This window comes from Pezoporus wallicus, unplaced genomic scaffold, assembly GCF_028554395.1.
Source record: "Pezoporus wallicus isolate ANWC-B61680 ecotype Strahan unplaced genomic scaffold, APGP_CSIRO_Pwel_v1 contig_749, whole genome shotgun sequence".
NCBI lineage: Eukaryota > Metazoa > Chordata > Aves > Psittaciformes > Psittacidae > Pezoporus > Pezoporus wallicus.
This window is the reverse complement of record NW_026641327.1, coordinates 529,711-544,692: the sequence shown is the minus strand read 5'-3', so window position 1 is coordinate 544,692 and position 14,982 is coordinate 529,711. Positions and strand designations below refer to the sequence as shown.

Genomic DNA, 14,982 nt, shown 5'->3' with positions numbered 1-14,982 from the left:
GCAATAAGGTCTGCCTGAGTCTTCTCTGCTCCAGATTAAACAACCCCAGTTCCCTCAGCCATTCCTCATCAGACATGTAAGATTGTTTAGTTTCTTTCATATATTTGGGAATTCCTACTTAAATATATTGTGATTGTTGTATATGTCTTCAGACAGGAAAATAAACTGAATTTAGTAAGTACAAATTGAAGTGTTTAATTTACACCACAGTCTTCCAGACTTGAAATGTGTCTAAAAAAGAGACATCAGGATATTACAAATCAGTTGCACAGCACAAGGGAATTAATTTTATATCTGAAATTTATTTATATCTGAAGCAGGGGAATTAATTTTATATCTGAAATTTATATCTGAAGCAGGGACAACCTGACTACTTTGGCAACATGTTTCCCAAATTTGGACATGGAAGAATATAGACAGGAGATGTGCTTAACTCTGAACAGAACAAGCAAGATTGGTAGGCAGCTGGACCCTGAGATACACCAGCAGTGCGATATTTTTCCACCTGATATTTATATATGTGCAGACAGAGAGCCAGTTTCACATGTCTTTTCATAAGAAAGACAATAATAACATACTGCAAAGAATTTTTCTATAATAAATCCATCACTGAATGCATTCATCAGGACCCATAAGAAAAAATTAATAGCCTAGGATCAGGTATCTGTATCCCCTGAGAAACTACCTGTGATAGGAAGACCAAATAATTCTTCCCCACCAGAAAGAGAGATATACTTCCTCCATAGTTCATCAAATTTGGCTTGGAAGATCTGTAATCTGTCACTTGCTTCATGGGGAGGAACATTCTCCTCACTGGGGCCCCTGTAAAAAACAAACCAAATTCAGTGCAAGTATCATATAGGTTTTACAAGGAAGCACAACAGAACCCAGTCCTTACTCACTGAAGAGTATTGAATATTTTCTAACATTTTTTCTAGAGAGTTTCACAAAAGACAATAAAGAGAAAATGGAAAGTATATCCAGTGTCCCAACAGTACATACTGAGTAGTCCCAGAAATAAAGCCCAACTTATTTTCTAATAATGAAATTCATTACCACACCTCTTACAACCAGCTAAAAAGACCTACAAGTGTTTTTTCTTTGATATATTCTATTACTTTTATAAAATAAGTTTTAATTATTATTTTCATTTACATTCTTAAAAAGGGAAACACAGCTGGTACATATATATAATTGAGGGGTGAAAACTGTAGTAGCTGATATTAGAACCATAATGAAGCACATAATGAAGTAACCCCCAGCTCTCATGCCTGGGACCACTTCTTGGCTGCATCATAATATTTTGGGATGAGAACTGTAAGCATATCATCTTCTGTTGTGCCATGATTATTTCTAGAAAGAAATATAGGCACATGAGCATCAGAGAGGAGTGTAGGCTGGCTGCTCAGCAAGGAAAATGGAACCAGGAGATGAAAGCAATTAACACAGTCAGCAAAGGCAGCTGGGTCAGAGTCCTAGAGTAGATGTGCAACGAGAGCAGGGCAAGCCTGGGTGTGGTAGTCAGGTTCAAATGAGAGTCCACATCTTTAGACAAATCCACAATGATCACACAAGACCAAGGTAAAGTGGGGAAGGCAAGTCAGCAAGTCAGGGTCCGGAGCAAGTCTAGTGAAGGTAAACACAGTCCTGTGGTTATCAGGGTGGTTATCAGTTCACAGAGTGAAACACAGTCCTGTGGTTATCAGGGTGATCTGAGATCAGGCTATCTGTGCACTGGGATCCAGGTTAAGGTCAGTATGGTACATGGACAGGCAAAGGCCTAGCTAGTGATGGAGGTGGAGCTGTAGGTCAGGGAAGGGGGGCAAGCAGTGAAGCCTCAGCTTACAAGCAGATCCCACAGGAAGGGGTGTCAGTCTTGTTGAGGCCTCCAAAGAGAGCTTTCTGGGAGTTCTCTATCACCAAAGGAAAGCGGAAGCCTTCAGCTGCCCTCAGCTGCATTAGCTCTAAGCTGGCCCTGAGCCCAGGCAGCTGAACCTTCAGGTGGGGGCATGCTCTCAGGGTTCCTACAACTGGTAGGAGCTATGGGGTGTTTCCAGGAATTCCTTCGGAATTCCTCTGAGAGCAGAACTGCAGGCAGCTCTATGTGGGCATCCACATCAGCAACTTGGTGTTCTAGTAGGTGTAAATTCACCTTGTGTCTATAGCTGGAGTCTCAAAGCTTGCACTCAAATGCACTGCTAGCGTGCCTTCAACAAGTTTCACTGCAGGTGAAGCAAAGGTTGAAGCCAAGCACCCGGTTACCATCTGGACTACCCTGCTTGTAACACTAATGCAAAAGCATTTGCCTAGGGGAAGAGTACACATTCCCCAAATCCCTCCAGGGGTGCGTGCTCTATGCATACACTGAATTCTGTTCGTAACAGCAAGGCGGCCTGCAGAGGCTGTGCATAAAACTGCTTCACACTGCCCATGGGGTATAGGTGCACAGTGCCTGCCTTGGGTCAGCTGCTGATGTGAACTTCATTGCCAAAAAAACTACACTGTGCATGTACTGTCCTGAAAAAACTTTAAATTTGAATCATGATTGAGAATTATTTATTTTTTTTTATTTCCCCAACCTATTGACTCCTCCAGAATTTCACCAACTCCAGCACTGAAATCATGGGAATGAGTCTGTGACAGTAAGAGTATCTGTCTATCTTGTATTATTCTGAATTTAACCTTTCTTTGTTTTCCAGCTGTCATTTATACATTGAGGCTGTACTGCACTTACTTTCTGAAGCCCTTCAGATACACCATTTTTGAGCAATCACTAATGAAGCATAGCTGTATGTACCAGAGATCACCTACTTTTCATCATAATCTTTGTAAAATGCTGTAGTATCAATCTGGAATTTTTTGATATCGCTCAGTAAATCTGTTTTCATATCTGGCTGTACTTTCAGCAGCAAGTCCTCAACCTTCAGTGCCTATATGCAGACAAAGAGGAACAACAGGTATAAAAGCGGCAGAAAAAAAAAGCACTGAGTTTTGAGAAAATAGCTCTAACATTTCAACATTGAAAAGGCTGACAGCAGATTTGTTATGTATATGATTTGAGAAATAATACAGCTATGGTACCTGTGTGTTTAGGTTCTTCCAGGCATAAGCCAATCCATCAACTCTTTCTGTATTTCCATCTTGAAAGAACAGGTTGTGTTTATGAAGCACAGAGTAAGATTCTTCTATAGGTCCAACTGTCATGTCAATTTTAATCTCATTTTCTCTAATTTCCTTTAGTGCTTCCATTGCTCCCCGTACATCATCAAGATCATGGATAGGTCTGCTTAACCTCTTGCTAACATTTTCAATGAATGAATAAACTTCATCCATGTCTGTGGCAGACTTTTTATTCAAAGCCAATCCAAATGTTCTTTGTCTTGAGCGGCACTCCTGAATTAAAGCTATTTTCAATGACTCTGTCACAATATCCACTGATTCCAGCACACAGTGATTTGGGAGTTCTCTGATTTGCATTTCTAATTGCTAAGACAAACACAAGGGTTCAGCTTTTATTTGCATTACAATTTCTCTGAATGGTTCTATTTTATTAAAGATATAATACTTACAGAAAAGTATCTGATTTGAGTTTGGAATTCAGCCATTGTTGGTTTAGTATCTGTAAATTCCCTCACTTTTTCCTCTGCATCCTAGATAAAAGAAGTTTAATTTAACTATTATCACTAGTATTACAATAACCAGTGGGGGACTCAGCTGCCTATTGTACTGTGCAAACCAAACATTTCCTCTCTAAAAGATATTAAAATGTCAGCATTAATATCAAATTATGTATCTCACTTGAATTACTTTTCCTGACTCTTACTCTTTGTACAGTACCCTTTAAAGCACTTGAAATCTATCTGTAACTCAAAAAACTGACACAGATCAGGATATCACTTATCCATCCAAATATTATTACAAAATTACAATGTATCTGCTAAAACTTTGCTGGAAAAACTTCCTTTCCTTCTGTCTGCAAACCTCCAAAAGCAGCTCACAACCTCTAACAGGTATTACATGGTAGTAATTGCACTAAGCTGTCTTCACTCTTCCTGAAACAGTACATTTAACTGCAATTTCTAGCTACAAATGGCCTGGCCATTTGGAGAAAGCACAGTTTGGCAGGAAGGATGGATCTAAGTGAAGAAGGAACATTTACCTTGTTGAAGCTTGCTTAAATGCTAGAGCACTGAGCATCCTTCCTTTTCATAAGGTAGGATAGTATCTGCAGAGGTGAGAACTTCAGTGTCACCAGCTCAATAAATGTGCTTGACTATTGGTTCAATTACAGGCAAATGGTCTCTGCCCAGTTCAATAACATTCATCTATAGCCTGCACTGTGAGGTCCCTGAGAAGCTATTACAGCTGTTCTGGCCAATAATGAGTTCCCAGTGGTCCCACAGACGTTACTAAGACAGGGGTAACACTGCCAACTCCTGAAGAATTTTAAGGTTAAGGAGAAGATTAATTTTAGACGATATTAGTAAAAAGGAAACATTATTATGCAATTGCATCATCTAATCTGGTCTTGTCAGGATGAAATGACATACCATCAACAGGTGGTTAGCTCAAACAGTATCTCCAAAACCTGAAATAACTAAGCATTAAGATTTTGAACCCAAAAAGCCATGAAGAGATGGAAATGTCTCCTCATAGCTTTTTATGTGACTGGACCCACCTCCTCACAAAGACAGCTCCATAAGCCCTGATTCACTTCTGCTTTGGATTCCTTATTACTGGAAAGATTTCCTAGATTTAGTTTATAATTTTTGTGAAGAAATAGAAAACCTGCTTTTAGCAGTGGCTTCTGAAGAAGAACTAGTCAGTTTAATATTCAGGAGTAGTTCTGTAGTCAGCAGTTTCTTGGAGACTCCGCTAAATTATTCTTTTTTATAACCTATGCATACAAGATGCTGTGAGGAAGATGCATACTCATATGAAAGAATAAGCTTGATTATGCCCCAACATTTCTTTTTGTGCTTCTACTTCCTTCTTTAGTTTAATTGGTAAAGAATTACAAGTCTCGTAAAGAAAAGAGTTATTATGAGGATATGGATTCTACCATGAAACCAATGATTCCTACTGAGCACACTTATTCCTACAAAGTCTCCTTCTGCAAGATGGAAGAGTTCATTTAAAAGATTTCAAAATATAGCAACATACTTTATTAAATATGTTTCTAACCTTATCCCAGATGCCTGAAAATTCAGAAAAGCTGTTCAGAAGATCTGATGCTTCAGTTTTAAGAGATAAAATAACTGTATTTAGTTGCATCACCACTTTGTTTATATCCTTGTGCTCGATGATCTGCTTGTCTAAAGGTTTCAATGCCACCATCCTGGTGAGTCTGCTCTCATCACCTAGCTCTACAGCAACAGCTTGTTCAATCTGGCATAAATTAAACAAGAAAAAACGTATGTCCAGTAGTTCCACTTATTTATTTATTTATTTATACATTCTAGAATGCTAAATAATGCACACACAATAAGTACCTCTAAGGACAAATAGAAAATACAGAGAAAGCATTCACAAGGATATTCCCTGTTCTTAGCTTGGACTTTTACAGAACTATAGTTGTAGCATTAAAGATGATTTTATAAAATATTGCCATGTGGAGCTCTATATTAATAATCTCTGAATGACATAGGTCAAATATGCATCATATACAAATAAAACTGTCCTGTTTCCTGCTCCTGCACAACTGCTCAGGTCTTCCCAATTTCTTCATTGTAGAATTACAGTCTATACAATCTACATTTTTTGGCCAGAAAAAACATCTGAAGGCAGTGGAAAGTTGGCTACTTGGAAGTAAGAAAATAATTCTGCTTGAGGAAATGGAATTCAACCCCCTCTCTCCTAGCTGGGGGTCTGGGGTTGTTTGTTTGGTTTTGTTTTGTGTTTTTTTTTGGGGGGGGGCTGTTTGTTGTTGGGTTTCTTTTAATTATTATTATTTATTTGTAGTTTTTTTTTCATTGAAATGATCTGTTTTTTGTCTCAGATTGACAAAAAAGGAAGGTATTTTTACATACACTTTCCAGCACAGATCTACACAGTTCTGTATTTCATTACCAAACGAGAGAATTAAGGCCATTTGATTGCCATTACTGTGTGTTTCTATACTTCAACAAGTTTCAGTTTCTATCTATACCTCAGACCTTCATAAGATTTTAGTACTCATTTCATGCCAGTTAAAATATTTACATTGCATTTACTGGAGCATTGTATGCAGCCTGAAGGTTTAACTTAAAATATAGTTCTTTGCCTGAGAAGACTGATAATAATATATACTCAGTTAGTAGTACCCATGGGTAGTGTTAGTTTTCATACATTATCTACACTATCATCACCACACTTGAACAGCTTTTGATTTTAATATTAGAAACCACCAAACAAAAGGTTTATGATTTATTACTCTTATGTTCAATCCCTTGGTATATAGATCAAAAACTAGGCTTTCACTTAATGAGAAGATCCCCCAGAATACAAATCAAAGTATTAGGACAGAACATATTCTTTTGAGATTAGGAAACTTTCACCAAAATACTAAATTTTTGAAATAATCAAAACAAAATTCTCACCTGCTGCTGTTTATGATGTAAGTAAGCAAATTTCCACAGGGGGATATCTTTGGCTATTGATAATACGATATTTACTGCTTTGTTAACAACACTCTGAAAACAGCAAAATATTCACCTTGAGCACACAGAGGGATTATGACAAATAAGAGGAGAAAAGACAAAAAAAAAAGGGGGGGGTGGGGGGTGAAAATCCTCCAAACAATACCAAAATTAAAAATTATATCTCTACCTTTACAGAAATATTCTAATAAGTAATAAGCATGAAGCAGGATCACCAAAAATACATATTGTAAGGGGAAAGAATACTCCATAAAGTTTTATCGTAATGCTTCTACGTTTATGTGGTTTTCAAACAAGAGCATAAGAGAACTTTATGAACTTTAATCATACATCATTGGGGCACATAACTTAATCATAGTACTATTTCCCCTCAAACTGGTTATAAACTTACTTATTTTTAATAATAATAGTTTTCACATTCACATCAGAATGCCTGAATACATTTGTTTAGATTTATGATGGTATAGTCTATTATCTGTACAGGCAGCTATATAAATTAATATATAACTCCTATCTATGCTATTTTAAAATTACACTTTGTGGTCTTATTTCTTACTGACAACACCATGAAGGCTGCAAACAAGATCCGAGAAGTAATTCAACACCAGTTTTGACAGTGACAGTGCTAAATGAGAAGTCCACAAATCACCACCATAAACAACTAATACTTTGTGAATAATTTCAGACATCATAGGAGATTGTAAGTATGTGTGTAAGAACTTTGCTGAGCTAGTATAAGGTTAAATGAGTGATCATACTTTTTCACACTTTAGGGCTTGAGGCTGGTAATATTCTTCTTTATATTTCACTACAGAGAACACTGATTTATGAATGATACTTAAAACTGATCCCATCATTTTATATTTTGAAAGAGTTTAAGGAGACTAGAAAGTCAAATCAGGCTGTACCAATGGCATTAATTTTTATTTCTGCATTACCTTTGAAATGTTTGCCTTTAAGCAGAGATTTATTAACACAAGTTTCTTGGCTTTCAGGAAAACACTTCCTTCCACTGGCCAGCAGAACAAACCTGATTGGTGGCTTCGTGTCCTCAGCACCCAGTGATGTCATGAACTCAGATAGTTTTAATCTTTTTTTTTTCCCCTTCCTTTTAGTTCTTATACCAGATTAAACTTGCACTTGTTGTTTTAAAACAACACATTTTAAAATGTTTTAGCATAAATGACTGAGATGTGCAATTATTTTGTTACCTGAATATCGTCAAGACTTGGTCTCAAGACAACATTTGGAATAGCCAGTTGAATTTCAGCTCTGAACAAAGGAACTCTCTGAGTTTCTACAGACTTAGTCGTCTGATACCTAAAGTCAACAACACGCAGTCGATGTCTTAAGGACTCTAACGAAATCTTCGTGCCTAAACAAATTTGATATTTAAGTGAGGTTAGATGTTTTACCAAAATAAGCTTGGGGGAAAGAAATAATCTTAAAGTGATATTAAAATTGAACATATCTGAAGAAGACTCACATCTGACCAAAGAGTCAGTATTCTTCTGACAAAGCTGCGCCATCAGATTATAGCAACTACAGGACAAGCATTCTTGGCAGCGTGTTTTGTGTTTCACATCTAGATGTGTACAGGCATATGAATCCTGAAGAGTGAAAAGGAAATTCTTAGGAAAACAAACATGCTATCCAGCATATAAGTGAAATATCAAGTATCTGACTAGGTTATAAAAGGTTACTTTTTACAGTGTAAAAATGCCTTACCTCCAGAGTTTTTCCAGCATCTGCTTTCAACCTGTGCTTAAGAGTATCTACCAGGTCACACACAGAGCATTCCACTTGCTGACTCTGTCTACAAAAATAAAACTTACAGTCACACACAGGGAATCAAACATAAGGAATACCCTTTGTTATTTTGCAGGCACACACCCCAGTCCCACTGCACTGTGAAGAGCTGTATGTGCAAGGAAACACCCTTATAATTTTCAATTTGCTCCTACTGCTTCAGCACACAGAGACTGTAAGACATTAAGATATGCAGACTATCAACAAATTCATTTTCAGACTCTATCTGATTCAATTGGACTTCATAATAACTTAAAGAAGGGTTCTTTTTCAGCTATATTTAATAAAAGAGGCATATCATGATGCAGTTAAATAACCTGTGAAATCAGAATTAGTAAAATAAAACCAAACAAAAACTAAATAGAAACTATGTTATTTTGCACAATGAGCACAGGTATCTTTCTGGAGGAGAGCTGAACAACTATTCTGCTATAATGTGGAAAATAAGCGCGGGGCAAAAAATTTGCACCACTGGGAGAATGAAAAGTCTTACATTAGTTATCTAGCATTAAGAATCAAGCAATTAACCTGGGGATAAGATTTCAACTCTTATTCATCTTCATTTTTATTTTTACTGATTAGAATGCCATAGGATGAAGAATATGAAATGCTAAACATTACAGGTGTAATTTTACTTCTGCTGTATTAAAGGTACTTGGGAGTTTCTCCCCTGCATCCTGAGACTATCATTTTGCTTTGGACTAGTACCCTGTAAACTCTCTATGCATAAAGCATTAATATATAAATAATCCCTCCCCCCCCCCCAGTATGGCCTTCAAATCTGTGCAGTTAATAAACCTACTGAGACAGTTTGTGAGCAGCAGAGACAGCAAGCTTTTCTATCTGTTCCAGGAAAGAAAGCACATCTAAAGGTTCATCTTCTGGCAAAATTATCAGAGCAGTGTTTGACATATCCTCCAGAATTCTTTCAATTCTGCATTCCAGGGTATCAGTCACTTCTTTCACTACGTAGTCTAACTTCCTCAGGGTACTATAAACATTCTCAATAACTAAGTAAGAAAAAATTAAAACATATCATGCAAAATACAGACCTCTTAAATCTCATCTCCCCTTCCCCCTCAGTATTACAACAAAATGAGGATTTAATGGCAATGAAATATGCAATTAAGACCTGAAACAGAAACATGATGGACTTGCTCTACCTTGGTATCTTTAAATGGAAATATTTTAAGATAAATGGTACAATAGCCTTCAAGATATCTTTTCTGTATTAAAGAGCATTGTAAGGAAAAGGATCATCAAAATACAATGACAAACAGAAAGGATACAACTGTCTAAAAATTATTCTGGTCCTCCTATATACACACCCAGTGAAATCCAGTGCTTTTGTAACTGTAATTAACTTACAAATTCATTGGCTAGAATTCCCTCATCCAAGATTACATACTGCTTAAACCACTAGATTTCTTCTTTCATGCTTATGACCTAACTTACTTAGGAAAAAGATATATTGAGTGCTTTTAACAAATGTGTTTATTAAACTAAATGCAAAAATGACAGTTCCTTACTAGACTAGACAAAATCTTTCCCTTTCTTTCATACTTTTCATTGCAAAATAGAAATGTCTCACCTGAAACCCTTTGTGTTCGTTATTATCAGACAGTATCATTTGACTCACCAATACTCCTTAGTGTATGTAGAAAGAAATCACTATAGTATCTAAGCCACAACAGTGTGACAGTGGTGTTCAACTGCTAATGCTTTAAGTGGAAAACATAATTTATTCCTAGTAGAAAGTTAATGAGGGAGCTTGTCTTTGTTATTAACTAAAATGGAAAAAAATATCCAACCCATTTCTTAGTGCTTTTATTATTATTTTAAATATATAAAATAGGTAGTCCTAAATCCACTTTTTTCACCTTGTCTCCTGAGTTTTAGTCTAGAAGGCAACCATGAACCCCCATACTTCCACATATTACAATGGAAATAAGGCACCTAAGACATTAAAAGCTTATGTATAGTGAGGTCAGCATGTCACTGGCAAGTCAGAGTTATTTGGCATGCACTGAACCAACGCCTAGTTTGTGAGTGTCCAGCATGCATTCTGGGCATGTTAGATATTGCACACTTTCAAAAAATTATGATGCATACACTCAAGAAAAGCTTTCCTTTCTAAGGGTGATTCACTTTCAGCTGCAGCAGCAGGAAACAAGAGATAGCCTGGATACTCTTGCTGCGTAACCTCTATCTTGTCAAATAAGGCCAGTTCCCATCAAAGCAAACGCTGATCCAAAGAACTATTTAAACCTGAATTATGCCTATTCAGACACTTAACACAGTGCAGAGAGTACCTAAATGGAAAAATAAATAAATAATATTGAAAAGACCTTCTTTACGATCTTTTACTAAACTATGCAAACCAAACACAAAAAATTATTTTAGAGCTATAAAACGAACATTAAAAACCCCACTTGCCATTTGATTCTTGTGCTTTACTCAAGCAAAGGTCAGGTAAAACTACAAGGTGACTAGCCCTGCCTTAAGCATTGTGCACCAGTGCCACATGGCAGAGTCACAAATGAACAGCTGCATGAACCCATGCCCCATTTCATTTTCAGATTTTGGCTGCATTTGTTTCTGTTTATCTGGTTGCTTTTCCTTTTGAAGAAGAAAAGTGAAAGCCTAACACCAGTCTACCTCAACTAAAAACCGATTTACAAGCATAAGGTATTGTTTTCTCATGGAACCGCAACATAAAAGTCTTGCTGATGGTTTTATATTTGTCCATTTCAATGATGCTTTTATAACAGTTAATCAATTTCATGCTGTATTTGATAGGGATAAGCTTGTCTCTTACTGGCTCTGTGGAAAAAGCTCAATGCATAATTGAGGATTATAAAATAAAGTTTTCTTTACAAAAATTAAGACTTGGGCAGAAATATCCAAATATGTATCTTTTACTAATTTAAACTGTGAATTTAGACGTGACTTTTAGGATGTTCAGCATAAGTTATGAAGATTTTTCTAGAAAAGAAAAGAGATATTATTAAAGCACCCCATGTTCATTCTCTTATCTCAGATTCTTGTAGCAGTTGGGCTATAATTATCTACCTAACATGAAACACATTTTTTCACAGAAAATGAAAACAGAATGCAGGCATGAGAAGAGCTCTTAATTTTTTCATTATATGATGACTTGGAGAAAGATCATCAGACTGATACTGATAGGGGAAAAAGAAGTAAAAAATGCATGAAGTCTGATGTGATAGCTTAAGCTCAGTAAATGAAAATGCATTCAATTAAAAAATGGAACTGCAACACAAGTCAAAATATGATGCAATGTTACCACTGAACTTTGCAAGAAAGCTCCAAAGTCAAGGCTTTACGGACTCTCCCACCATTACAGTGCAGTTAGGCTGACAGTCAAATATGATTGATAAACCATTCAGTTAGTTACACATCTGTAAATTAACTAATTTAGTGACTTCACTGTACTCTCAGCAAATGAATTTGTAATGCCTTGATTGAGGGGTGGAGGGGAGGGATGGAGCAAAAGCAATCTTTTTAAAACACTAATTATTTTCCAAAAGTGTTGAGCCAGAAAGCCCCTTTCTTGAAGAAAAAAAAATAAAAAAAATAAAAAAGAAAAAAGAAGAGTGATAACTATTGTATTGATTTTACATTTTTTTAGTGCCAAATCACTTATTCTCTCCCTGTGCTTCTCACCGAGTTACTTCAATACAATGACCAATAACATTCAGTAGGATTAAAAAATTCTAACAAATATCAAGAAACTCTGATTCTACAGTGATTTTGCTTCCACTTTATCATAACAGTGGAAAAAGTGGGCTGTTTATGTGGGAGAATATAAGAGTAGTTAAAGGGACACCACTAGGGAGGTCAAAAAAAGGATACACCTGGTAAACATATGACTTAACAAGGGCTATTGACAGCTGTCAAACAGCCCTGCCTTGATCACCACGTTTTAGAGCAGGCCATAAACACACACACACCATTTTCACCTTACTCATGTCTGACTTAGTTCCATTGTTATGAGGGAGGGATGTGGCATGTTTTTCCCTTGAACAGATGAAGTGCTTTTCCTAACAATGACAAAGATACCTGGCAGGTACCTCCTAACAGCATCAATAGCTCACCACCTCTTTTCCTACTACGTACATTTATCGATGTTCAAAGAAGTCCATGACAGCTGCATCAGGCCCAGAGTAAGGGCATCCTCAACTTGTTCTATGAATGGTTTCATGAGTGGTTTCAGCATAACAGGAATCCCATTCAGACACTCTTTGTAATTGGTCAACAAATTCTGGACTCTGAAAGACATCATCATGCTTATAATGGGCTTAATTCAGATATTTGAAACACACGGGAGTTTGGACATATTTTCTCTTAATAAGATTTGCATTCTGACCCCATTTAAGAATAAGAACTCTTCTTAGCTCAAACTAAGCCTCTTCTCCCCACTAACACCAGAACCAGACTGGGAACATAAGTACCTCCACTAAAGTGATTGTGATCAATTTAGAGAAATTTTCTTCTATGAAAAATTAATTCAAAAACCCACAAGAAATTGAAAACATGGCATTTTGTTCCCTTCGTCCTATCTTATACAACATGGCATGAAATGATCCTGCTTGTAAGAAAAGCTAGATCCAAGCCAGTTAAGACACCAAATCCCCAAAAGAGGCCAAATTCTGAATCAAGATTTACCAATACAGTTCCATGAAAATGTAGCTACACAATGAAGCTGTATAAACAAGGACTAGAAGCAAATACAACTCAAGTCAGATACATAATGGGTTCTTTACAAGAACTGCTGCAAAAAAAAAAGTAATAGCTGTTTTCTGTGCCAGATTAAAACCATGACTTTAAACATCATTGTTACAAATCGTACACTGACATAACCCATTCACAGTATACTGAGAACTGTTTTTCCAGTGTTGCTTAAGCAAAAAATTTCATCTCTGAGTATTCCTTCTTTGCTTCGGAAGTCAGTCGAAAGTCTGTTTTTAGAGTTGATAGTAAATTTGGGTTTCTTTTGTATTGCAAACATATTCTGTACCTTTTTGTTTCTCTTGGATGGCAACAGTTGGGATATTGTTTTTGAGAGGACCGTATCACACAAATTTTGCCTTGCATATTACAAATTTTAGGTTATTTTGTCCTAAAATGCTCCACAGATAATTAATAAAAAGTACCATGTTATAAGAGTTAAAGACTGAAAGCTTTAACAATGGAAAAAGGGATAAGGGGTTGCATTGAAGTGTTTATGTAAGTCTTTGAACTTTGTCCCTTTTTATCCACTTCTGTTAAAAAACTATCTAAAGAACACTCCTCACAAAGGATGATTTTGTAAGACCTATCATCCTTGCTTAGAGAGTTCAAGAATTCATAATCAGCATCCCTGAGAATGAAAATAACTCTTCCAGCACAGAATTGGACTGTTACAAGTAGCAGAAAAAGAATTAAAATCAACAAAAGTTATTTCAGATATTCAACATGAGAAAGCATTTTATAACACAGGTGATGGATTATATATAGAAATGTTTGGGTTGTGCCTTAAGTGGCAAATTCCAGCTTTTTTTTTCTAACACAAAAAAGCTTTTGATGTTAAATGTAATATTTTGGAGTGCAATCCCTATGTGCACAGATGCCTTAGCAATACCTCGTTGCTCCACTTACAGAGCAGCTGTTGGAGTAACAAAAGCATGTAGGTGTTTTCTAGTAATGAGATATTTGTTGAGATAGGAATAACTGCATGTTACCTATATTACTATGGAAATGCAGGGGAAAGCAATTAAATTTTAATTAAACTCCACCAAAAAGAATAGTTATAATAAAACAAAAGTATACGTAATAGACTCAAAGCTATGGATTCCCTTTTGAAGGTGAGAATCAAATCCAAAAAGTGTTCACTCACTCTAGTTGATGCCTTTTAATCTGTTCTTCCTCTGCACACAAGCCAAGAACAACATCTGGAACTTCAAAATGCATTTTTTTCAGGTATTTTGTTTCATAAAGGACTTCCAGGACCACTGGGTCCAAGTTTACAAGTAATTCCTTCATTTAGCAGTACGGGGCGGGGGGGAGGGAAAGAAAGAGAAAATAAGGCTATCATTTAATAGTTACATGTAGTGTGATATTATTGGAACATGAAACAAGATGTAGGTGACCAGAGAAGATTTTTAAAACAGACACCCATGTTTCTACATAGATCTTCATCCTACTCTACAAATATCTGGATTTTACGAAGTATTAATCAACCAATATCTTACACTGATTTCAATTTCTTGTGACCCCTTCACTGTGCCCTAACAACTTCTGTAACATCTTAAGTTTAATTCTGGTTTTGCAGAACAAGCTAATTTTTTTCATTTCAGTTTCTCCATTGGTAGACTGGGGAAAAATGTTGTGAAGGTTAATTTCTGTACACTTTTCAGGGCACTATATGCTATTAAGACGCTAAATAAATTTGAAAAACAGATTCTAGTTATCCATTATGGAATCACTAGTTTAAAAAAATGCTATATTTTACCATAACTTATCTGCACTACTG

General features: G+C 36.2%; 1 protein-coding gene across 2 annotated transcripts in view; it reads right to left on the bottom strand.

Annotated features, from left to right (window-relative positions):
- Window positions 1-14,982, bottom strand: part of LOC130606589 (dynein axonemal heavy chain 5-like) — a 459,050-nt gene that overhangs the window by 427,476 nt on the left and 16,592 nt on the right. For both annotated transcript variants that reach the window (XR_008974019.1, XM_057423090.1), the window contains 12 exons: window positions 14,347-14,486; window positions 12,588-12,739; window positions 9,250-9,457; window positions 8,367-8,454; window positions 8,125-8,248; window positions 7,850-8,013; window positions 6,579-6,671; window positions 5,185-5,388; window positions 3,570-3,650; window positions 3,082-3,486; window positions 2,812-2,930; window positions 686-822 (listed from right to left, as the gene is read on the bottom strand). Coding sequence is in view for 1 of the 2 variants with exons in the window: in XM_057423090.1 (XP_057279073.1) it covers window positions 686-822; window positions 2,812-2,930; window positions 3,082-3,486; window positions 3,570-3,650; window positions 5,185-5,388; window positions 6,579-6,671; window positions 7,850-8,013; window positions 8,125-8,248; window positions 8,367-8,454; window positions 9,250-9,457; window positions 12,588-12,739; window positions 14,347-14,486 (1,915 nt within the window). In the remaining variant the exon portion in view is untranslated. The remainder of the gene's footprint in view (window positions 1-685; window positions 823-2,811; window positions 2,931-3,081; window positions 3,487-3,569; window positions 3,651-5,184; window positions 5,389-6,578; window positions 6,672-7,849; window positions 8,014-8,124; window positions 8,249-8,366; window positions 8,455-9,249; window positions 9,458-12,587; window positions 12,740-14,346; window positions 14,487-14,982) is intronic.